The sequence below is a fragment of the Podarcis filfolensis genome (genome assembly GCF_964270895.1).
Source record: "Podarcis filfolensis genome assembly, chromosome: 11".
In the NCBI taxonomy this organism is placed as follows: Eukaryota; Metazoa; Chordata; class Lepidosauria; order Squamata; family Lacertidae; genus Podarcis; species Podarcis filfolensis.
Window position 1 is genome coordinate 30,639,256 of NC_139613.1, and position 25,484 is coordinate 30,664,739.

Consider the following 25,484-nt stretch of genomic DNA (forward strand, 5'->3'; position numbering starts at 1 on the left):
GACTCTGTCATCTGGATTAACAGGGAAAGATTATTGAAGTGACTCTGGGTCTCATCGGTGCCTGGATGGGTGACTCACGGCAGCGATGAGAGGCAGTGGCAGTAGCGGTCGTGGCCTGCAAGGACTCAGCAGTGATGGGAGTTGGTGGCAGCAACAGCAGCGACCTGCAAGGCCGTGACTGAGTGATGGCAGCAGTAATGGCATTGGCCTGCGAGGTCTCACAGTGGCAACAAGATTTGGCAGCAGAAGCCGTGGTGGCCTGTGAGTCCTCGTGGCAGAGGCCTGTGGGGACATGCGGCAGTGACAGGAAGTGACGGCAGTAGCGGCATCCTGCAAGGCCTTGCAGCGGCAACAGAAAGTGGCAGCAATAGTAGTGGCAGCCTGCAAGGCCTTGTGGCGGCACAAGCAGTGGGGCTTGCGAGACCTCGCTGTGGTGGGAAGAAGTGGCCGCGGCCTGCAATTCCTGGCGGTGGTAGAAGCTGTGGCAGCCTGCTGAGCCCTGCTACTGCCACCTAGCAGGCCTGCTGGCAGTCTGGCAGTCCCAGATTATTTGTATTCACTATGACTCGTCACCATACTTTGGATTGTCCCGAGTACCACCATTTGGTAGCCAAGCCCAACCATTAAGTAGCAGCAGTTGCCAGAACATTGTCCTGTTTGCCTCTGTATCGTTCCTTCCTTTTTTCAGATACCATGGTATATTAACATATTGTGATGTTTAGGTGGTGATATATCACGATATTGAAAACCAGTTATCATCCAGCCCTACATATCCCAGAGAAAGGCACAGTAAAGGGAGTAAAGCACATAAAATAACTGTATTTAATTACAATGCTGCTTACAAAAGAGGAGTTTCCATCAGGGTAGATCAGGAATCCCGCACACTGGATTTCACGCCTGCAGTAATTCTCAGAAGATGGAACAGATGTCAAGGCAACTGACCTCACAGCTATTATGTAAGGGTCTCTAAATTTAATAAGAGTAGTGTTATCAACAAGCCACAACAAAAATCTAAGCTGTCTAAAATGATCTTGTAGAGCAACTGTATTGGTCATAAGACAGTAGTTGCTCAGTTTTGTATTTTTCTGTGCAGGGGGAGGGTTGTTAAAACCTCGTGCCTTAACCCTGCACTGCACGGGAGGTTAATACATTTCTTTGTTTATGTAGCACACAATATAGCAACGAAGTAGTGATATGCAATGATTTATTGGGGAGTGGAAGGGGCTGGGGAGAAGTAGGAAGATGGCTCTCTCCATCTGCCCCTTCACCCTTACCATTGTTTTTCTTCTCTCTGCTTCTACATGCCTTCCACAGTAGGACCCATTGCAAACTCGTTCCAAGAAGCAGTGGCAGACTTTGGGCTTTAAAATTTCAGTGGCGCCCTGTGCAACACCAAATTCAGTCCCCCTTGTCTCTTGCCCTCAGTGGTTTATCATTGTTGCAGTGCCCCCTGCGGCGGCCTCTCTGCTTGGCGCCCAGTGTGGGAGAACCAGTCGCGCTCCCTTAAATCCACCTCTGCCTGAAAGTATCTAAATGCTACTGCTATTGCTGCAAAGACATTTGCTCTTGGGGCTCAGCAACCTTGCAGACAGGCAGCAACAACACCCTGTGTAAACCATCACCATGTAAATAGTTCACTGATCCACCCAATAGTGAAATTTCCCCTTTCAGGAGAATATCTGTGTCCCATCACATAGAAAGTGGGACCAAAGAGATAACAAGCATTTACAGGAACCCTCGGAAGAGAATTTTGGTGCTGCAGTACTATGCTAGCAAGCCCCACTGATCAGCTGATTCTCCACACAGGCAAAAGTGGGTTATTTGACAAGCTTGTGACACTTAACCCAGAGATGGAGAGGCCAGTTCTTCACCCCCAGTGTAGGGGGTGTTGCACAAATGGCCTTTCACACGTGCTCCTTTGCCTTCAGTCTTTACAAAGCAGTTTTTGCTATGTCCAGAGTTTCTGTGTAATCAAGACACCCCACATTTTGCAAGAAATAATTATTTCATCACAGCATATCATTATTTTTGGGTGTGTGGGTCCTGTTACTTCATTGTAGAAAGCTTGAAATTTACCTGACACTAAATGGGCATGCTTTCAACTACTTACCCAGTCTTGCAAGGCTTTCTTTGAGACACGAGAATTAAAAAATCATCTGGCTTATTTCCATTAATTGATACGGATGTAATGTGATATATTTTGTCCTCTTCGGTCACATTCTGGATAACCTTACACGTTCTGTAAGAACATGAGCCATACATTAGTGAAGTTTAGTAGCTGAGGTATCATGTAAAACATGAATTAAAGGATATGTTCTTTATAATCTAAATTGTGACTAGGAATGTGCAGCTTTTGTTTCAGATTAAATAACTGTTACACATGACTTCGTTTTTTTCAGTAAACATTTAAACCAAACAGAATGGCAAAAAGAAGCTACATGGGAAAAGTGATTGCTCACTTCAAGTTCAGCTTAAACCTGCATCTATTAAACTGTCTATAACCAGCTCTGCCTCTTCTTCCTCCCTTGCTCCACTTTCAAGTGCCGTGCTGACAAAACTTTTGAAGATAAAAATAACATGCTTTATTAATGCAGTAAAATGAGAAAGTCAATGTTTACCATTTCTGCCTTACTAATTACATAATTCTTCACCTGTTTCCCAATGCTGCTTGTTTAGGGCTGCAGCCCGTTACTTTTCAACATACAACACTATGCAAAATAGGAGCACATTTAATCATTTTGAAATGTAAGAGGTAGGATATATTTGGGCCAGTTCAACACTTTCACCGCTGACAAGGCATATCTTTATTAAAAAGCATATCTTTACAGAACTATTTCCTTGTCCAACTAACATGGTTAAAGTACCTTTTTCTAAAGACAATGGCCACATCTATACTATACATTATAGATCTATGATACCAGTTTAATAGTCATGTCTTCTCCAAAAGAGTTGTTAGGAGATCCCTATTCCCATCACAGAGCAACAATACCCAGAGTTCTCTGGGAAGAGGGACTGAGTGTTAAACCACCCTGAGAATGTCAAGCCATACTTCTCCCTAGTTGTTTTGCTGCTGGCCATGCTGAGCTAAACCTTGGCTTGGCTTAGCACCACAGTTTCCAACGTGGGACACACGCCCCACAGGGGGGCAATCTGATTTTTTTTGGGGGGGGGCAATTCGAGAATACGTTACAGTGGTATCTCGGGTTAAGTACTTAATTCGTTCCGGAGGTCCGTACTTAACCTGAAGCTGTTCTTAACCTGAAGCACCACTTTAGCTAATGGGGCCTTCTGCTGCCACCACGCCGCCGGAGCACGATTTCTGTTCTTATCCTGAAGCAAAGTTCTTAACCTGAAGCACTATTTCTGGGTTAGCGGAGTCTGTAACCTGAAGCGTATGTAACCTGAAGCGTATGTAACCCGAGGTACCACTGTATTAAAGTTAATGGCCTTTTAGGCTTCCTCCACGTGAATAGGAGTTCGCTTTTTGAATAAGAAGAATTATATGTCATGGGGGAGGAATCAGGATTTTAAAGATACCCAGGTGGGGCATAGCCAAAAAAAGGTTGGGAACCACTGGCTTAGCATGTCATCTGAATCCAGGCTCATGCTTTAGCTCTCTCCAGACTATCTATGAGTTGTAACAAACCTTGGCTACAAAAGCTTATAAAAGCCATTGTGTATTTTACTTGAAACTTCTTCATTGTCCTACTGAATATGACGGAAATCATTTTGACAGATCGCTTTCTATGAAGGCAAAATCTACTTCAACCAGATCATGAGAGTGGATATGGACTTTAAAAGGAAAAAAGATATATGCTTACGAATAGTGTTTAACCCAGTGCACATGATGTCTGAAGTCAGATAAGAGGGAGAATGCTAGTTCTGAAGATATCCGCACTTGCATTTCAACCTTGACTGACAAAGCATCTGTCTCTTCAAGAGTAAACATTTTTATCTAAAAAAAATATTTTTTATTACATGGGGAGAGAGAGAGAATTATGGATGAAGATTAGCAATGTTGGTAGGTCCTTTAGCTTTTAAAATCAAATATGCAGGAAAGTATGGGTCATAACTTTAAACAGTATCAGCCATACAACATTATAAAAGTTTCTAGGAGAATCCTGCTTACTTTAATGGAATAGAACAGTGGTTCCCAATTAGCTATGTGCTGCAGACCCCCCGTTTTTCAAAATCCCAGTCATGGACCCCTTACTTTAGAAAATATTGGTATCTCTATGGTAGTTTTTGTTATGTGAATGGTGCCACAGACCCTCTGGGTGGGTTACGCGGACCACCAACTGGGAACCACTGGAAGAGAACACTCTAAGAGAATATTGCTATAATTTTCAGTGCAATCCTACTCCCTCAATGTTGATGGCTGGAGGGGGTGGGGGTAGGATACTCCATAGTTGGAGAAGCATGTTGCTGGTGGGGGGGGGGGGTTCCTTCACAATGGAAGCCCCAGTGCACCCTGTAGGGTAGGAAACCAGCTGCTGCCAGTAAAAAGGTAAAGGTAAAGGGACCCCTGACCATTAGGTCCAGTCGTGGCCAACTCTGGGGTTGCGGCGCGCATCTCGCTCTATAGGCTGAGGGAGCCGGCGTACAGCTTCTGGGTCATGTGGCCACCATGACTAAGCCGCTTCTGGCGAACCAGAGCAGCGCACAGAAACGCCGTTTACCTTCCCACCATAGCGGTACTTATTTATCTACTTGCACTTCGACGTGCTTTCGAACTGCTAGGTTGGCAGGAGCAGGGACCAAGCAACGGGAGCTCACCCCGTCGCGGGGATTTGGACCGTCAACCTTCCGATTGGCAAGTCCTAGGCTCTGTGGTTTAACCCACAGTGCCCCCCGCGTCCCAAAATGGACTGTTTTAGCACATGTTGTTAGCAGTTTTTGATCAGATATGTTAACTCCAAAACCTCTTGGATCACATAAGAGGCCCAGCTGGAGATGGTGCAGCAATTTTTAAAGGAAAAACGGCCCCCCACCTTCTTCGCTGGCCAGTGTGAGCTGGCGGGGTTTCGGATGTGGTGATCCACTCCGATCCATTTTGCTTTTCGTGGGCTGGGGTTAGGATTGCTATGCCCATTAAGTTTCAGCGATGAACAGAGTGGATATAGCTAGAGATATAAAGAATAAAGGCAAATAGGAGCTAAATTATGCAAGGAAAAGAGACAAACTGGACTTAGGAGCTGTGACAGTAGATTTGATCTATCAGTTTTGCCGTAGGCAGAAGGAGCATAATAGTGGCCTGGCTATTGATATAAGTGGCTCTAGATATGATCATCTGAAGGAATATCTCAAAAATACTTTGACCCATATTAATCAGTCTGATCCTTGAGAAGCCTGTTCTGTGTTGCCCAGACATCCGAAGTATATAGATAGGGCATGACAGACAGGACCTTTCAAAAAAATATTTTTTAATTGCCTTTTTGCTGCCTTGCTTTTTTTGTATAGTTGCAAGGAAATGCTGAAAGTATTGTTATTATTCATTTACTTGAAGAAGAAAAAATTGGGTCTCATGTTTTATATCAATACTGCATACTGTTACTTCCAATTGATTCATAAAAATACTATATAATGTTTATCTACTCTAAGCAGAGGTCAGACATCGGTTATCCAAAAGCACAAATCACTTCAGGTTAGTTTTACTGGGAAACTGTCACAACTGAGAGAATATGTGTTTCTTTCTTAACCGACCAGACTCAAAATCTTCAGCAGAAAAAAACACAATGTCACATGAATAGTCACATGATCCATGTGAACAATTTGACATTCAAAGCGTGTCTTCTAGCAGCATACTAATTAGCAGTCATAGAAAGGGGGAGAAGGGAGTTAGTTAAAAATGTACATTTTGATTTCGAAGAGGAAGCAGACAAATAATTTTAACAGTTTTAGAAAATACCTTAACAGCTGCAGCTTTTAAATTGCAGAAATGTAGAGGACAGTGTCCAAGATAAAATTAATGACACATAATTACTTTGTAGTCTAAAAGGTCTCATTGTATTGGGACTTTCCATTCATATTAATTCTTTGAATTCGTAGGGAATTGTGTGTGTCTCCTGCACAATTGAGTACTTACGTAGTCCAGGCTAGTGCTAATCACTTCCCATCCAGGCTTTGCTGCCAGAACAGTCAATGCTGTAACATTGCTTTCGATTTTGTCTGCCTAAAACACAAAGCAAGGTAGTAACCACAAAGCAAGGGAAAATGTACAAGGCACAGAAATTCCTATAATTTCTGGAATTTGGTTGCAAAACAAATATTTTGTTCTCTTTCTCTCCTCTTGAAAAAGACAGTGTCTGAACTGAACCTTTTCAACAGTAGGAGTAGAACTCTCATGATGATCAAGGTCATTCTGTTTAAAAGGAGACTAATTTGTGGCTGTGTACACATGGCATGTGTAAAAAGCATATGCCTTCTCTCAAAGAATTCTGGGAACTGTAGTTGGTTAAGAGTGCTGGGAATTGTAATTCTGTGAGATTTAAACTACAGCTTCCAGAATTGTATGTGTGTGCTTTAAATGTATTGTGTGTATACAGCTATGTTTCACTGACCAATTAAACCAGGAGTAGACAGCCTATGGTCCCTGGCCTAATTCCCATGTGTGGCAAGGAAAGTAAAGATGAAGAGGAAGGGTTGTGGCGGCAGGAAAAAAGAGGGAAAAGGAGTGGTCCGGTTCCACTTAATGCCAATATATGGCCAAATTTCTGTGACTTGTTATAGGAAATATCCCAGATATTCTCCTATAATTCTGATTATAATTAAATATCAGGAGACAGTAAACAAAGAAAAATACAATCATCATACACCCAATTTTTGACATTTAGGGCCATACACTTAATCCCTTAATGTATATTATATATGCAAATGTTACTGATGTTACCTGATTGCCTCTGTCCCAGAAATCAAGTGTGCAATTGTTTTCCTGGTTCAAGAGAATGTATTTCCTGTAGTTGATACAATGCGGAAAGAGAGCCAAAAGTAAGCTTAGGAAATCCTCAGGGGGGAATTCATTGTTGAGCAATTTGACTGTGCTGTCAGCGCAAGCATTTCTGGTTACTACATGGAACCACCTCCTCCATGTGCTGTTCTGGGGTTTGTCCCGAACCAAACACCCGCACCCCAAGTCAATTAGGAAAACCCCGTTGCACTAACAGGATTCGTTGCACTGGCTCTTACTAGTGCAACTGTTTAAAACTTCTTAAAATTCCTCAAGTTATATAAAAATGACAAATCGATATAGCATTCACTCTTCCAAATATGCTGCAGCTAGCAAATGCTTAGTTTTTATAATTTGCAACAATCAGAACTAGGGTTGCCAGGTCCTTGTCTGGAGATTTACCAGGTGTAGTTAACTAAAATTCAAGGATAACCATTGTGCGGATGACAGAGGGGATGGGAACGGGTTCACATAAACTAGCCCCGCCCTTGACTTTTTGATGGTTGGCTCTTTTGTACATATAAGCTATAAATGCATAGACTCCACATATGCAATCTGCGTCCTGCAAAACTAGGGTTGTATCAAATTTAATTATACTCGGACTCTTCTTCTTTGGCGATCAGTCGTAGCTGAGTAAGATTGTCTTCCATGAACACGGTCTTAACAGTGAGTCCAATTTTGGATCCATACATCCTTCCACAGTGGGGGCATAGGTTTCCGGGTGAGAGTTGATCAAGGTGAGGATTTGCCAACTGTTCCATCCTCATAGGACGTTTTTCACTTTCATTCTGAGTTCAAGCGTCTTCAAAGCCCACGTTACAGGTAGGTAGCCGTGTTGGTCTGCTGTAGTTGAAAAAAAATTAAATAATTCCTTCCAGTAGCACCTTAGAGATCAACTAAGTTTGTTATTGGTATGAGCTTTCATGTGCATGCACACTTCTTCAGATATACTGAAACAGAAGTCACCAGACCATGACACCTTTGGTAAAGACTGTTCTCCAATTAGAACGCCCGCAGACCAATGTTTCCCAATTGTCGGTGTTTATACTACATTTTTTTAGATTTGCCTTGAGAAAGTCTATAAACCTCTTTGTTGACCACCAGCATTACACTTTCCATTTTTAAGTTCAGAATAGAGTAGTTGCTTTGGAAGACTATAATCAGGCATCTGAACAACATGACCAGTCCAACGAAGTTGATGTTGAAGAATCATTGCTTCGACACATGATCTTTGCTTCTTCCAGTACACTGACATTAGTTCACCTGTCTTCCCAAGTGATATGTAATTTTTTTTCCAGAGATGCCATTGATGGAATCTTTTGAGAAGATGGAGAAGGCGTTTTAAGTGGTCCATGTTTCACAAGCATACAGTAAGGTTGGTAGTGCAATAGCTTTGTTAACATGCATTTTGGTTTCCCTGCGAATGTCCCGATCCTCAAACACTCTGCACTTCAGTCAGGAGAAAGCTGCACTTACAGAGCTCAGGCAATGCTGGTTTTTGGCATCAGTGTCGGCTCTTGTGGAAAGATAACTGCCCAGGTAGGAGAAGTGATCAACAAATAGATCCACTGGAATTAATGGACTTAAATTGGTCATGAGTGTGGTTGATGTTGGTTACAACCCTAGTTATCTACAAGGGGTTCTTAAATGCTCTAAGGCACTGAGATAGGACACAGGCACTTTACTTCCCAATTTTTCCTCCACCAGCATGGGAAAAGATTACCCAGCATAACACTTATGGTAGGAGACAAGAGTTCCACCTGCTACTTTCTGTTATATTGCCTTGGAACATTAAAGCTGTCATCTCCAGACAAGGTGCAACAATCCTGCTCAAACATCAAATTGTTCATTAAAACAGACTTCTTTACCAGAGCTTATTAAACACAACATGTTATGGACATGCATGTCTGGAAAAAGTTGGGAAAAATCCTAACTATACCCTCACTCCCATAACAATCCCACATGGAGGAAGAGATTCCAGAATCTGTTGTGTTCAAAGCCGGATTTATATCACATTACTGTACACCAAAATGATTTTGTGTACAATCTGTGAGGAACATCTCATGCACTGATGTTTTCTGTTGACGTTTCACAAACCAAACATGATCAGCTCTACAATAGCAGCTGAGAAATAACATCAGCTGTACTGTTAATGGCATTTTAAACATTTATGCTGTCTTTGGGGCTTACTTACTGTACCTGGCTAATCTAATTTTCTTCCGTGCAATAGCTCCATGATATCGCCTTAAACCATCCTTTGCAATAACAAAGCAAGAAAAAATAATAATTAGTTATAAATTTTACATTGTAGTTTTGCTAATTTTCAGAATAGCGGACAGATTGAATATAACAAGCTTTTTTTAAAGAGCATAACACAGACTTTACTGTGAAGCCAACCATCTAAATAAAATGTCTAAGTTAACTACAATACTGTCTGAAAAGTATCATTCTGGTTTTTCTTAGGATCACAAAACTACTACGAGTCCTTTTACCTGAGACTGGCAGAGTATTTCAGTCCTTGGCTATGAGGTCAATAATCGTCTTCTAGATGAAATATTAATCCAAAGCACTTTAGAATTAATGCCCCTTATGGGACAAAAATGATTTATATATTTTTCATCTTACAAAACTCAAATAAATATTCACTTCTCCTACTGGTATACTATCCATTTCATAATTTCTAAATTAATAATCTGATTATCTTGTTTATGTACACAGTTGTTCTCTCCCTATTTTTTTAAAGGTTCACCTTTGTAATAGATTTGACTCTGGGGAAGGTAATAAGTTCTCCATGTTCATTTACAGCATTAAAAATTAAAAAGGCACTGTTGATATGCCGAGCTTGGCCTTTGGCCCATTCCTCACAATTGAAGGCCTCAACACGAACTCCAACTTCAATGCTGAAAAAGAAGAGCTTTCAGTTAATTTAGCAGCTGGGGTGCGACAGATGCCGCACCGAATTACAGTATACAGAGAAGCTACAAGCTGTTTTTTTTAAAAGGAGGAAATAAATTATTATACCTGCCATATTATACAGGTGAGCCTAAGCTCCATTGATCTAAATAGGGCATTTCTGTGCAGACATGCATGGGATTGGACTCCAACCCTATGTATACTTTTATATTTCTTGATCTCTAAAGTGCATCAGATGTTAGTTAGGCTCTCACACCAAATGTTATGACATGACATACAACTTCCTATTCTGTGATGAGATTTACTGATTTGCTAAGGTCTGTTACTACCGGGCTAGGATAACGCATAATAACTGGTCAAAGGGAATGCGTATGAATAATGGAGCATACATACAAGAAACTACAATCTCCAGTTGTTGTACAATAAACAGAGGGGAAATATCTGAATATGAATTTTTAATACTTATGTTCTTGTTAGTGTAACACAGAATGGTATAATTTCAAACTACCAGGGCTTTTTTTCCCCACTTGGAACTCGCTGGAACTCAGTCTTCGCACCTCTCAGGTGGGGACCATTGCCATTATAAGAGAACAAGTGAGGAATTTGTGGTGACTTCTGGCACCTATTTTTTCTAGAAAAACAGCACTGCAAACTACATTTTAATTTTTATATTCTTTATGCAAATTGAAACTGAAGCATTTTAGACCACACAGTAGCATTAAGATAGAGACAAGCTTATTACCTTTTCTGAAAAGTATTGTTAACTATAGCATTGAAAACCAGGCGGTCACCAACAGTTGAAGGGCCCCGGAATTTAAACATATCTACAGATTTCAAAGTCGGATGCAGCCTACACAGGCGACTGAAGGAGGAAAAAGGAAAGCAAATTAAAATACATATATTATCGTGCTATTTCTTTTCATATCAATGCAACATTTCAGTATTTCTATGCAACAAACTAAATCTATAAAATGGAAATTACAAGTTTATAGCTTATACTGGTTTTAATAAAGGTTTGGGAGTAGAAACATTCTCTTCAGTTGGAACTTGAGGCATTTGAGAATTGTGGTTTCCGGTATCTGTATCTATTATTTAAAGGGGGGGGAGGGGGGAACTGTTTGGCTTAGCTCTTCCATACATTAAGTGCTATTTTTCTTCATTCGTTCATTCATTTATTTGATGAATCATTTCCCATGAAACATCTCAAATCGATTTACAGTATAATGAGGTATATAAGACAGTTACATATATAAAAACAGTTAAAAACAATTGAGTACAGAAACAATTTCTTAAAAAAATTATAAACACTGGTATTTCTTTGCCTGTTTTGTCTGCCTCTCAATATATTGCTGCCAAACACATCACGGGTGGAGGGATGAGGGTCTGTGCCAATGTTTGGGCACCAGGTGCCATTCTGAATCAAGGAGGCAGACCCAAATGTGACTTTGGTGTGACTGCACCCATTTGGGGGCATAGGTCTGGCCACCCCTCAAGGTATTCTTGCTGAACTCTGCGCAAAGGTTCTTGAGGTTAGTATATTCATTGAAGTTTGGACACTAAGTGCAATTTTGAATTGAGATGGTGAAATGAAACATGACTTTGTAGTGACTTCACTTGATTTTTGATGTGATGGGTCCAAACTCAAAAAAAACACTCATTTTTTTTCAAAAAACAAGGCTTTTTTTAGTTTCTAAAACAATCCCAGGCAGTGCTAGGCTCACTAGTCCCTATATATGAAAGGGGGAAAAATTAAGTCCTTGTGTGAGTTTATTTTAAAAGCATGAATCTTTTAAAAAGAATTTGCTGAGAATTAGGTATTGTTTTGTTGTGGTGGTGTTGTAGGGCTGAAATTTCTTCCTAACCTTTGCTTAGCTTAGAGATAATACTGTTTTGCACCATTATTTATCTTTAGCCTTAACTCAATTACCCTTTATGATGTACCAGAATTGTTAAGCGTGCACAATTATCTGTTTCTAATTAATTGAATTGTGCATCTTTATAATGCATTCAAATTACTTTGGTTTTCATTAGGAATAATTTGCTCCTCCTATTTAAATTGCTAAATATCTCATTTGCAATACAACAATAAAGATAGAAGCAGATTAATGTCAAGAACGGAGGTGTAAATGTGTAGATGAAGTTTGCAATCTTTTTTCACTGTTAGGCCTAAACCTGATATTATTTTGCTAGAAAGGTAAGCCCATATTTTTACAGACATGGTGTACCTGAAAGACCAAATCTCATTCTAGCAGATTGCTGTTGAGTTCAGCATCGACACTGCTTGGTTAGTATCACAGTATTTAAAGAGGATATATATATAAAAAAACCCTGTCTGAGCATATATTCAGTTTGTTCTTTGAGTACTGCTTGCTTTTATAAACCTCATTCTCATTCCTTGTAAGCCTGTGGTCATAGCAACTCTAACTGGCACCTTCAAAGGTCAAATCTAATTGTAAGTTGTTTTACAAAAGCTTTGCAGCAAGGTCAGCTATTTGTCAAGCAAAATAGACAGCTCTCTGTCACTGTTTAGCACTGTTTCTCCTACATTTTGGCTCATCACTTTTAAGTGCAAAAAAGAAATATTTTCAGCGTCTGATGTTTTATTTTGCTGCAGCTAAACCCAACTTCCATTCTTCTGGACCAGATTTATTGCAGAGTTATTTGGGAACCATTTATAGATACAGATATATAAATGAGGTTGTGTGCTTACATATAAATGCCGCTCACTTGGGTCATTGGTGTTATGACCGTGTAAAACCTGTGACAGATTTGCAATTTTAATAAAATGAGCTGTTTATCCAGTAACAAAGGAAAGCCAGTTATTATTGGTATAACTTCAGGTTACAAATCAGAGCTACATGAATAATGAATGGGAATGACACATCCAGCACCCTGGCAATGAATCAGGCCCACTGGTGTGTGAAGGGAATTCTAATAGAAATTCTTGTCTCACACACACAAAGAGAGAGAGAGCTACATGTACCAAGCAACAGGGGGATGATGGAATTCTCTGCGTGATTAGATGAACATTAAACTAGTAGACAAAGAGAAAGAAAGAAACCTTGCATTTCTCACTAGGCCTGCCCGGTAACGTGTAACACGGAAGGATGCTGAATAAAAAATTGGTACCTTGCTGAAATAACGGCCACTGTCTCCATCCAAGCCATAATTTGGCCACCAAATGTATTTCCTTGATGATTGGCATGCGGAGGCAAGACAAGTTCAGTGCTCTGCACATGGGTGAGATCTGTGGAAATTGCACCTTCTCCTTGATTGCAAACTTGTTCTGAAATGTATGAAGTGAATAGCCAAGGATGTTAGTGAAATGACAGACCAGTCCAATTATACTGTGGCTGCCACTGCCCTATGTCTTAGTAATAAAGCAGCTTCACTGAAATCAGCAGGGTGACTTTGTAAGGTATGTATCCCATAAGACAATTCCAAAAGAGTTTATGGCTGTTATGAGAGCATAGAATACAGGTAATGTCGGGCTAGTTGGTTGACCCTGTTCTCTAATACTGTCAGGCTAAAATTCATACTATGTGAGCTTATTAGAATTTGGATCATATAAATATATGTTTTAAAGACAGAAATTGGACTACAGGTCTATTTAATACCCATAATTCAACAGGGGAAGGAGGAATCTGTCTTCCAGGGTGAAGAGATCTCTAGCAAAGCAAGATCTTTATATTTCAAAAAAAATGCCAATCATGCTAATCTGTCACATGATCCCACTTGACCTGAATTAAGTGTTTGGCTTCTGCCCCACTTACATCTGTTTTATAACCCCTGTGTTGTAGCTTGGATTCATCTGAGCGCTTTGCACTTTGGACCTACTTATCAAGTTGTACAATTTGTATTTAGAAGACAAATTCCACCTTGCTTCGTGAACTTTGTGGATGTTTCATGGAAAGCAATCTTAGCACAAGATAATTTAACACTTTACTTTTTTTGCTCTTTATCACTGTTAAGCCAGTGCTGGCTATGGTAGTGTGTTTTAAGGAGAAAAATTGCTTTACGGTGTCACAGTGTGCTGCTTCTTCTTTTTTTAAAACATGAGCATGTGCAGTTCCATAGGTTGAAATGTCCTATATCGATTTCATCTGGTCCAGGGTTTTCCAATCCTGGGTCTCCAACTACTTTTGGACTACAGTTCCCATCATCCCTGACCACTGTTTCTGCTAGCTAGGTATGATGGGAGTTGTAGTCCCAAAACAGCTGGAGACCCAAGTTTGGGTACCCCTGATCTAGTCTAAGATAATTGCTAAAACTATGCATCCTGCCCAAAAGGACTTTGTAAGTTTTAAAGGTTATGAGTGCAAAACATTTTCCAACATGGATAGTTTAAGTTTATGGAAACAACACTACGGTATATGCAACCACGTTGGGCCATTAGCAAATTAGCATAATACCAAATGGACTCACCATTTATGCATTTCTGCCACACCCACCTCCCTGCTGCCCTACACCTCCTGCTACTAGTAAACAACAGTGACCCATGTACTGGGACGCTAGTGTTGCAGATCTACCCCACCTTCTGACCAAAGTGAGGGGGCAGATGGTAGGGGAGGGGTGTGAACAACAGAAGCAGACTGAGAATACACACAAACAAAAATGTGCGTATGAGTGATGAGCTCAAGGCACTTTGTATGCGTAGCTAACTTTTATTGGGATCTAATGTGGAATAGGAGATCTGTATGCTCTACTTTGTACTCTATTTGTCAATAAACCAAATATTATAAAATGCCTTAAGTTTCCAGAGATAGGAAACTCCATAGGAACCCAATCTGGATAATGCTTCCCTGAAACTTCTCACCACTTGGAAATGGGAAGAACACAGCAATGCTTTAGCTGTCCCCCATGTCATTATCTTCCAGGATCTAATTTAAGACATACTTAGCTGGACACACATAGCTGGACTGTTGTTCAATAGTCCAGGTGTTGCAGTCTGCTGCACTGTGTTTCATTGCTGATATTGGTTTGAATTATATGGTTTGAATTATATTTTATGCTGACCTCATTTTAATGGTTATTGTGAGGCCCCCTGGATACCTACGGGTGGAAGGGTAGGATACAAGAATAATAAAAAAATTCTAATGACTGACCGCTATTCATGCCACATTCTTCCACCAGGTTCTTACAGACGCGTTCATGATCCAGTCGGATTTTTCTTCTCTCAGCAGCCAGGGTGTGCTCGAGAGAATCCTGTGCAGTGACGAACTCCACTGGTTTTAAATCAACCTGAACAAATTAAGATTTTTTAAAAAGGATTGTAAAAGTAAATTCTACTTTTATTTTATTATTTTATTTTATTACCTACCCTTTACCCTAAGTTCTCAGGGTGAGTTATTTACAAGTGAAAATACAGCATTAAAAGCAGTTTTAAACTTACAATAAAAAATGCAACCACAAACAACAGTGTGGGTCCTGAAAATATCCTGAAAATACAGTATACATTTCAGGTGTCAAAGCCCTGGGTAAAGAGGTGCGTCTTCATTATCTGAACAACAGCAAAGTCTGCACCTCATTCTGCCACTTTTGTATTAAGCTGCATTAATAATTGGTAAGAAGAGATAACATACCAACAGTATCTTGACATGCATTTGCTCACATTCCGGATTTACCAAATGTTGGTTATTTATTTACACACTGGTGGAGGAAGAGGAGTGCAGGGGGAATGCACTGTCCCCGGCAGTGCGATCCCGGTGGGGTGGCATCGCGGCTGTCCCCCGCCCACGCTGGGCACCATGCCCCCACAGGTGGCGTGCCACGCCCCCAGGACGCACACCAGCCCCGCCCCCACCTGCTCTCCGCCCCCCGGTGCCAGAGTATTTACACACACAGATACACACATCTTAAAATCAACCTAAACTAAAATTTGTCTCAGAAAACTAGAAATGCAATGCGTAGCAGGCACTGAATGCAATGAAATTGTGGCACTTCCCCTAGCTAGCCCACTGTCAAATTACCGCAGTAAAAGTTTCTGATGCATGTTTGCCCACTACAATTCTTCAGCGGTGCTACTACTCTGCTGTCAGACAAACAATATTAGTACAAATTATGTAAGGGTAAGCTGCCATGAACACCACAATTTGCTTTACAGACCATTCTGGAATCCACGTAAACAAAGGACCATTTTTGAACGAAATACATCACCTTGCCATTATGTACTGGTTTTGCCACGTATGTAGAGAAAGCCACACAAATCAGTTTTTGGAAGGTGGTAAGAGGATCTTGCAATGTAACTTTGACACCAACCTACATGCAAATAGAAACAACAACACCGGATTACTAGGAGTTATATAATTTAGAACTGGTTTATGTAATAATACTAGCACTCCCTTCATCTTAATAAAGAGCTGAGCTCACCAACTGGTTTCATAATTATGTTATTATCTCCATTGCTTCCCAAGTGTCTTAACAGTACAATCCTATGTTACATCTACTACTACTACTAATAATAATGAATTTATTATTTATACCCCACCCATCTGGCTGAGTTTCCCCAGCCACTCTGGGTGGCTTGGCTCCCAACAGAATATTCAAAACACAATAAAACATCAAACATTAAAAACTTCCCTAAACAGGGCTGCCTTCAGAGGTCTTCTAAAAGTCAGATAGTTGTTTACTTCCTTGACATCTGACAGGAGGGCATTCCACAGGGTGGGTGCCACTACTGAGACGGCCCTCTGCCTGGTTCTCTGTAACCTCACTTCTCACAGTGAGGGAACCACCAGAAGGCCCTCAGAGCTGGACCTCAGTGTCCAGACTGAATGATGGGGGTTGAGACGCTCCTTCAGGTAAACTGGAGTTCAGTTTGGATGCTCAGAGATACCTACTGAGTTCAGCGGGACCTATTCTCTGCTAAGTGCGTGCAGTACTGTAAACCTAAGTAGAAGTGCTGATTCTATAAAATGTTGATGGGTGGCTAATTTTAAAGGGGGTGGGGTGCTGAAAGGAGGGAGGAAACACTTGGGCCATTTTCAGTCAATATTTATTGATTTATTAAATTTATGTCCTGCCTTTCCTCCAAGGAGCTGAAGAAGAATACAGTACATGGTTCTCCATATTCTCACAGCATCCTGTGAGGTTGGTTAGACTGAGACTGGTGCAAGGTCTTCCAGCAAGCTTTGAATTGACTGAGGATTTGAATCAAGGTCTCTTCAGTCCTGGTCCAACCCTCTAAACATTACATCACACTGGAGCTCTTTATAGCTTTTATAGTCTTTGTCGTGCATGACTAAACCCCATAAAGACTAATATAGACTTGAGGGCACATTTTGAACTGATAAGCCTGCAGATGTTCTGTATTTATGAACTTTTTCATTCAGTTTCAGTGCTCAACTCTTTAACAAACTGTTGGAACAAAATGTTTTGAGAAAGAAGAATGTAAACATTTAAAAATTAGCAGTGTACTGTAGCAGATACCGGTTCACTTGAAAGAGAAGCCAGAGGTAGTTCTGCATAAAGAGTACAAGTGTTTGGTGACCACAAAAGTTGTTAGAGAGCCTATTTTGCGAGAGTGGATCTACTGAAACAGTACAATGGACATAGCCTCTGAGAAAGTCAATAGCTCTGGGCAGCTAAGGGGCCCTGGGGTATGTTTTGGACCTGTAACCAGGGGGCAGAAGACAAGAGTCATGTTGTGGCAATAAATGATTATGAAATGTAGAGGAGGAGATAAAAACTAATGAGAGAGATTTGAGTCCCTGCTCAATGCATCTATTGGCGATGGCCATTTACTTAACATGAATTCATTCTTTCATTTGTTTCATTCTGCCTATATAACACCATATATAATCTCAGCTTAAAAACACACCAAGACAAACAAATGCAGTCTCTTACCTCCATACTCGTAGTGAATGCCCGGTTTACCTTAGCATTAATGCTGATAATCTGTCCGACTCTATTAACAGAAAAAAGCACCATAATCTCATTATACAAAAAACAGAATATTATAAGCTGTTCCAGGCCTTTACTGGCCCTGATCTAGCAATGGCAACATGACACTGCTGGCTACTGCATGGCCAGCCATCAATACCAGAGGGAGAGAGGGGTATTGGCAGAAATAAAGCATTTTGGCTCTGCAGGGCAATGGCAAGGAAGGTGACGCTGCTTGGTCAGCCTCTGCCCACTGTCCACAGGCAAGCTGCTGAACACTTATCATAGAACCATAAGGTAAAGGTAAAGGGACCCCTGACCATTAGGTCCAGTCGTGGCCGACTCTGGGGTTGTGGCTCTCATCTCGCTTTATTGGCCGAGGGAGCCGGCGTACAGCTTCCGGGTCATGTGGCCAGCATGACTAAGCCGCTTCTGGTGAACCAGAGCAGCGCACGGAAACACCATTTACCTTCCCGCCAGAGCAGTACCTATTTATCTACTTGCACTTTGACGTGCTTTCGAACTGCTAGGTTGGCAGGAGCTGGGACCGAGCAATGGGAGCTCACCCCATCGCGGGGATTCGAACCGCCAACCTTCTGATCGGCAAGCCCTAGGCTCTGTGGTTTAACCCACAGTGCCACCCACGTCCCTCACGACAGAAAGAGTAGCAGGTCTTAATTGGAGCCTATTTCAGCATGGTACATAACCCTGGACCTGGAATTTGGTTTTCATTGCCAGGATCCACACATGTGAAGTACCGACAAAGAAAGGCTATCTCAGCCTTGGATCAGGCACCTGACTGCAAATGGTAACAGGAAATTCCATTCGGTATGTGGGAGGTCCGGCCAATGAGAGGTTGAACATTCTGTCCTTCCTCTGCACCTAGCATGGAAACCGAGTGAGTTGTCCTGCTCTGGTTTGCTGTAGGAGGGGCAGGACTCTCTGTTCCTCCTCTAGCAACACTTCATCATGCTAGTAGAATTTTTTTGCAGCTTAGAAACTTTTATGGACATAAAAACATAAGGAGAGCCTGCCAGGTCAGGTCCATGGCCTGTCTAGTCCAGTATCCTATTCTGACAGTGGCCAGCAAGATGCCTATGGGGAACCAGCAAGCAGGACACAAACACAAGAGAGCCCTCCCCTCTTGCAGTTTCCCACAAACAGCATTCAGAAGCATCACTGCCTCCAACTCTGCAGGGAGAGCAGAACCGTGATGGTTAGTAGCCTCCTCTTCCATTAGTTTACCTAATCCTCTTTTAAAGCTATCTGTTGCTGGCCATCACCGTGGCCAGTTTTAACTATGCGCTGCATAAAGAGGTGCTTTCATTTATCTTATTTTGCAAGGCTGGAGCCATTTCCACACATTATGTTGCTGGTGCTACTTGGAGCCAAAACCACACGGTTGCTTTTCTTTTCGTTAGTCCCTTAGGAGCATAAGAAGCTATCTTACGTCAGGTAAATGTATTTATTTTGTCCAGTATTGTCTACTTTACCTAGCATTGGTTTTACAGGGCCTCAGGTAGAGGTCTTTCATATCACTTGCTACCCATTTCTTTTAACTGGTGATGCCAGGGGCCAAACATGCTATCACCTCACCTTGAATTTCGTACAACTGTGTGGTTCTGGCTTATTCTTATATTTATGTCAGGGAAACCCTTTATTTTCAGAGTATCTCCCTGAAATGCTTAGAATCTAATCTTGTTCTCCAGAACCCAGAGCTCCTGAAGGCTGGCGTGTGAACACTATCTAAACATTCTTTAAAAAGCCATTGTAAGGCCAGGAGCATCCCATCTATGGTTAATAATTCTGTTTATATATATATATATAGGAAGTTCCGTTGTCACTGTTGAAAAGTACCCCGAAAGCCACTTGCTCTGAACAGAGGCTCTGGGAATTGGAATTCAGGGAACATTGCAGTGTCACAGACCATTGCATTCTCATTTGTAACTGATGGGGACCTTTTGAAGTGTAGCAGGCTGAATGCTCTCAGTAAGGGTACACAAAGAAAATGCAAAAAGAGAAGGAAATCTAAACTACAAACTTATGTAAAATAGACACTGCTGATGAATTCACATGGTATACAAACACAAACAACAATGTTTGTTCTTTAATGGGGGGGGGGAGCTGTTTTCCCTGTAGGCAGGTTAGGTGAGGGGGACCATATATAAGTAGCAGATTTTACTCATACAGGATGGATATTCAAAAGTTCTAACCATCTCAAAGACAAAGCAAGGAGCATAAAAACCTGGAACAGTTACAGTTTGTCTATGCAGGGAGGAGAGATACCTAAACCAGCTTGGGGGGCATTTGCAGGGAGAATTGGTGGGGAGGGAAGAGTTAAGGTTTCCCTTGCCTCCCAATTCTCCCCAGTGATTCCATCACATTCATCTTACAACAGAAACATGGGGTTGGGCACCTCCTATTTCTCTTTTGATTTCTAGTCTTTTGGTGCTTTAGGAGTTGACAGGCCAAAACATAGTTGTAGGAGTAATAATTATACCAACTACTACTACTACTACTACTACTACTACTACTACTGTTCTGATGTGGAGTGCAAGAGCTGAAGGAATAAGATGCATTGCTCTTAATTCATTGTGCAAAAATCACATTGTTACAAGTAACTTTCTCCTATACTTCAGGAGCAGCCAACATGGCACACTCTGGCTATTGTTGGAATCCAACTCAAAGCCAGCAGAGCCACCGGTCAGGAATTATGGGAGTTGGAATCCAACAACACATAGAGGCACCATGTTGGCTACCACTTCTATATTCCTTGTGGATTAAAGAAACACAGCTAATTTCTTGGGAAATGGGAATGTCCAAGCATATCCCAGAAATAAGCTCCACTGCATTCCATAGGACTTGGGCTGCGTGCATGCTTGTTTATTCAGCATCCAGTGCACTCCTCCATCTTGTCATTTCTTCTGAAATACTGTGTTTTGAGGCTTCCCTACCCCAATACCACGGGACGCGGGTGGCGCTGTGGGTTAAACCACAGAGCCTAGGACTTGCTGATCAGAAGGTCGGCGGTTCGAATCCCCACGACGAGGTGAGCTCCCGTTGCTCAGTCCCTGCTCCTGCCAACCTTGCAGTTTGAAAGCACATCAAAGTGCAAGTAGATAAATAGGTACCGCTCCAGTGAGAAGGTAAATGGTGTTTCCGTGCGCTGCTCTGGTTCACCAGAAGCGGCTTAGTCATGCTGGCCACATGACCCAGAAGCTGTACACTGGCTCCGTCGGCCAATAAAGCGAGATGAGTGCCGCAACCCCAGAGTCGGTCGCAACTGGGCCTAATGGTTCAGGGGTCTCTTTACCTTTACTCCAATACCAGCTTGAACTGAGAAAAAGAATGACCTAGCTGCATTTTAAGCCACTAATGAGTACACACAAATCTCAATGGGGGGGGAGCTGTGTGAAAAGTGATTCACGCAACACTATAACTGGAGCATCACTGTAAATATATTGTTTCTTCATACCAGAGGTAACTGCTGCAATATGAACTTGCTGTGCATGGATATGGCACCTACATATGTATTCGTGCTCACAAAGTTGTGCCATTTAGAAAATACTGCATGAACCCATCAGGCCTTGCTCCTCAGGAAAACACAGACTTGTAGTCTAAAATCCCACAGAAGTTAATAATTGCATTTGCCATCATTCCGTACTTTTGCAACACAGCAGAAAGAAATGTTATCTTAGTTTTCAAAATTAATGAACATTAACATTAATTATAAATGCTTTTAAAGTTAATTAACACTCAGGTGGAAGGTTAACTTCATAAAACTGCCAGACTTCTCCCACATTAACAATCGAGACAAACAGTTGACTGGCAAAAATTGCTCGCTATTAGCTTCAGAGGGGAAACCCTCCCCCTTATTTCTGGAAGTTAAAAGCAAAATATATTTCTTGAGTTGCATGCACTTTTATGAATCCATGAAATGCATAATCTTTGAAAATGGGGGGGGGTGCAAATTTATGACTTCTTACACATGAATGCCACTCATTGTCATATCGAGAAAAACATTGTAAGATTTTTTTTAAAGTGGTTTCCTTTCTCAGTAAATGGTTGTATTTGTAGACAAACTTGTATCCCTAGCAGGCACTCCTATCTGAACTCCCCGCTCCCCCAACTCACACACCCCTATCCTTGGGCTATGCCCCTCCCCATGCCCTCCTTGAGTGTCCATGTTTATTTGAACTATGATCATAATACTTGCTTAGCTAAATGCAGAATTGAGGGGTGGGTGTGGGTGTTGGATTTCAACACGGCTGGAATGTCACCTACTGTACAAAGGTAAGAGCCTCATATGTTCCTCCACCTCCTCCTGCATCTGGCCCTTGTCCACTATTGTCATGAGGCCCATAGCTGTCAACTTACAGATTTGAAAACAGCCTCGAAAATAAGGGATCAGCAGCCAAAATAAGGGATTTTCCAAGCACAGGTATGTTCAGCTTCTGAGCCCCTCCAAGCCAAAGGCAGAAAGCCCCAGCCAGCAGCCAAACGAAGCCTCAAGCGGTGGTTCCCAATGCGCAGCAACCCGGCAAAGGGGATGCAGCAAGGAAAACCACCGTCACCTCTCCGCTGGGAAGCGCTGAGCAAAGGCGATGTTTTTAGACTCCTTATTGGGTGAGCAACGCAGCCAAGCAACACAGTTGGGGCCTCCCTCCTCCCTGGCCGGCAGGGAGGGAGAGAGAGGAGCTGCTTCCTTTGAAACCCGGGAAATTTAAGGGACATCATCAATAAGGGACAGCAGCGGGACACAGCGCTGGGATAAGGGACTTTCCCGCCAAATAAGGAACAGCTGACAGCTATGATGAGGCCCCATGACAGAACATGGTCCTCAGGCTGAGAGAAGCTGCCCACCCTTAAGAGAATCATCTCCTATGTTCACTGGACCAATTTTTAATGTTCTGCTTAATCTCTGTTACACATAAAATAAAGGAAGGCTGTGAAAAGTGTTGATAATAACTATTTGAAGGTATACCTGGCAGTTTCTTCAAACTGAATGTCATCCACCGATGCTGTCACACAGGGCATGCCAGCGTGTTTCTCAGCTTGAAAGAAAAGGCAATTATAAACATGTAAGCAATTATAAGCTTTCTCTCAACATGCCTTTGCCCTTAAGCATGGTTAATTTGGTTGTCTTCTAAGGGCCACTTTACACATAGGATGCTTTCCTTCCAAAGATACACATTGTTAATCATAGAATTGTAGAGCTGGAAGGGACTCCCAGATGGTCATTCAACCTCTGCTTAAAAACCTCTAAGGAACAAGAGGCCACCACCTCCCTAGGGAGTCTGTTCCAATCTCCCTTCTTGTAGCTTGAATCCATTGGTTCAGTTCCTACCCTTCGGAGTAGGAGAAACCAAGCTTGTTCCATCCTCCATGTCACAGCCCTTTAGCTATTTGAAGATGGCTATCCTTTCTCCCCTCAGCCTCCTCTTTACTAGGCTAAATGTACCCAAATCCCTCAAGCATTCCTTATAAGGCTTGGTTTCCAGACACTTGATCATCTTGGTCGCCCTCCTCTGCACACATTCCAGCTTGTCAACATCCTTCTTAAATTGTGGTGTCCAGAACTGGACACAGTGCTCCAGGTGTGGTCTGACCAAAACAGAACAGAGTGGTACCATTTCTTCCCTTCCTCGGGACACTATACTTCTGGTGATGCAGCCTAAAATAGCATTTGCTTTTTTTGTTGCTGCATCACACTGGTGACTTACATTATGCTTGTGGTCCACTAACTCTGCTAGATCCTTTTCACATGTACTACTGGCAATCTAGGTGTCCTCCATCTTATATTTGTGCTTCTGGTTCTTCCTGCCTAAGTGCAGAACCTTACATTTGTCCCTATTGAAATTCATCTTCTTAGTTGGGCCCAGTTAAGGTCATATTGAATCCAGATTTTGTCTTCTGTGGTACTGGCTACCCCATCTGGTTTTGTTATCCTGCATCTATTTTATCGCATTTACCAGTTCCAACTGCAGCTTCACAACAAGCATACATGTTCTCTCCCCGCCCCCCACCAAAATCTATAAATTCTATTCATTTGTTAAGATTTATAGATTGCTTCATGACAACACTCTCTAAATGGCTTACATAGCAAGATTATCAATAAAACACAACTGAAATCCACAAAACTGTTTTCTTAAAAATTATACGTAAGGATATTAGTCCAGCAGCCCAATTACTGTGGTCAACTGGAGGCCTGTGGGAAGCCCACAAGCAGCTCCTGAATGCAACAGCACCCTCCCCACTTGCGATTCCTTGCAAATGATATTCAGAGGCAGTATATGCCTCCGACAACTGAAGTAGAACACTGTCATGATCTTTAACAGCCAGAGAGCCAGAATTTGTCTAATCATCTTTTAAACCCAATGAGAACACGAAACTGGGCCATCTGTGAACTAGATATAAGGGTACTGGTGAGATAGTGCTTGAAATAATTTACAGCCTCTTGAGTAATGCTTAACTTCCGAAGGAAAAGATGGCAAACTCCCCCCCCCCATTTATCTTTTAACATTTGTAGCCTACTGTTCCTCCAAGGACTTTAGGATATTTATAGAATATTCTCCATTTCATCCTCATAATAACCCTGTGAGGTTCATCAGGGTAGCCAGGCCTCAGATTTCTCAGAAGTTTGTTTTTTAATTATTTGAACCCTAAGATCTACCAGGTAGAGTCAGGTGCAAAAGGCATGCAGGATGCCTCTGAGCCTAGGGATTTTGTTTTCAGTATCAGAACTGAACTCAGGTCACATCCACACCATACATTTTAAGCACATGGCTTCTTCCCCCAAGAATTCTGGAAGTTGCAGTTTGCTAATCCAAACTGTAGCACTCTCTGTGGGGAACAGGCAGTACAGATGCTAATCCTGCATTGGGTTTCCCAATATACAGCACCTGCACCATCTCTCGTTTTTAGCCAGCTCACTTTCAATACTCCCCACTTTCTCCCATGAGTATCTTAGATTCAAATAGCCTTTTCTGTTACACACACTCTCTGGCACAACAGTGGTATCGGATCTAACCTCACTGGCAAACTGGTCATTCAGGAAAACATTTCCAGTCCTATGTTACACCGAGAGAACACCAACCAATCATTCCTGACTATTAGCAAGCAATTGGCTTAACTAAGGAATGTCATCCAACAACTGTAACCATATACCAATCTTCATGGAGAGAGAAACTGACCTGATGGATAGAGTGCATGTGTTCAGTAGCTGTCTTGTGCAAGTTCAAAGAAAACAGTACAGGCAAATGCAGGATGCAGAACATGGGTTTCTGGTGAATGCTGTTTAATTCTACTGCTGGCGTTGTATACAAATGTGTGAAAAATATGGCTTGCTCACTGTGGTGCCCATAGTCACAATAGCAGTCTTGAGGACTTTTCCTGGTGCCCAAGAAGCCCCTGAGTATTGTTTCTGGTTCCTCATAATTTTTACAAGCGATACCCTCAAAACAACCAACAATTCAAAAGTCACCTCTCTATCTACAGAGGGTGTTCTGTGATTTGTTGGTGGGTTGTTGTCATCTTTAGTAAAAATTATGAAGATCCTTTAGGATCTCTGCCGTATGTGTGTGTGAGTGTGTGTTGGCAAGCACTGGATATGTGCTGTTGGATGTGAAATATACCACTGTAAGGTGGGGGGGGTCCTTTGTAAAATCATACAAGTTCAAGAGACTGCATTTTAATTCTACTGCTTCCAACTTTTGTCCAGAGGCCATAAAGGCACGCGCGCGCA

General features: G+C 41.9%; 1 protein-coding gene across 3 annotated transcripts in view; it reads right to left on the reverse strand.

Annotated features, from left to right (window-relative positions):
• The window catches only part of ACOT12 (acyl-CoA thioesterase 12), a 31,013-nt gene that overhangs the window by 3,740 nt on the left and 1,789 nt on the right, over positions 1-25,484 (reverse strand). For 2 of the 3 annotated variants that reach the window (XM_083577392.1, XM_083577394.1), the window contains exons 2-15: positions 22,725-22,794; positions 17,705-17,765; positions 16,016-16,117; positions 14,965-15,100; positions 12,989-13,145; positions 10,602-10,721; positions 9,696-9,846; positions 9,146-9,201; positions 6,890-6,953; positions 6,086-6,172; positions 4,992-5,123; positions 3,822-3,955; positions 2,111-2,239; positions 843-966 (exon numbers count right to left, since the gene is read on the reverse strand). In XM_083577392.1, the coding sequence (XP_083433518.1) occupies positions 843-966; positions 2,111-2,239; positions 3,822-3,955; positions 4,992-5,123; positions 6,086-6,172; positions 6,890-6,953; positions 9,146-9,201; positions 9,696-9,846; positions 10,602-10,721; positions 12,989-13,145; positions 14,965-15,100; positions 16,016-16,117; positions 17,705-17,765; positions 22,725-22,794 (1,523 nt within the window). The remainder of the gene's footprint in view (positions 1-842; positions 967-2,110; positions 2,240-3,821; positions 3,956-4,991; positions 5,124-6,085; positions 6,173-6,889; positions 6,954-9,145; positions 9,202-9,695; positions 9,847-10,601; positions 10,722-12,988; positions 13,146-14,964; positions 15,101-16,015; positions 16,118-17,704; positions 17,766-22,724; positions 22,795-25,484) is intronic. The other variant, XM_083577393.1, reaches the window with a different exon arrangement.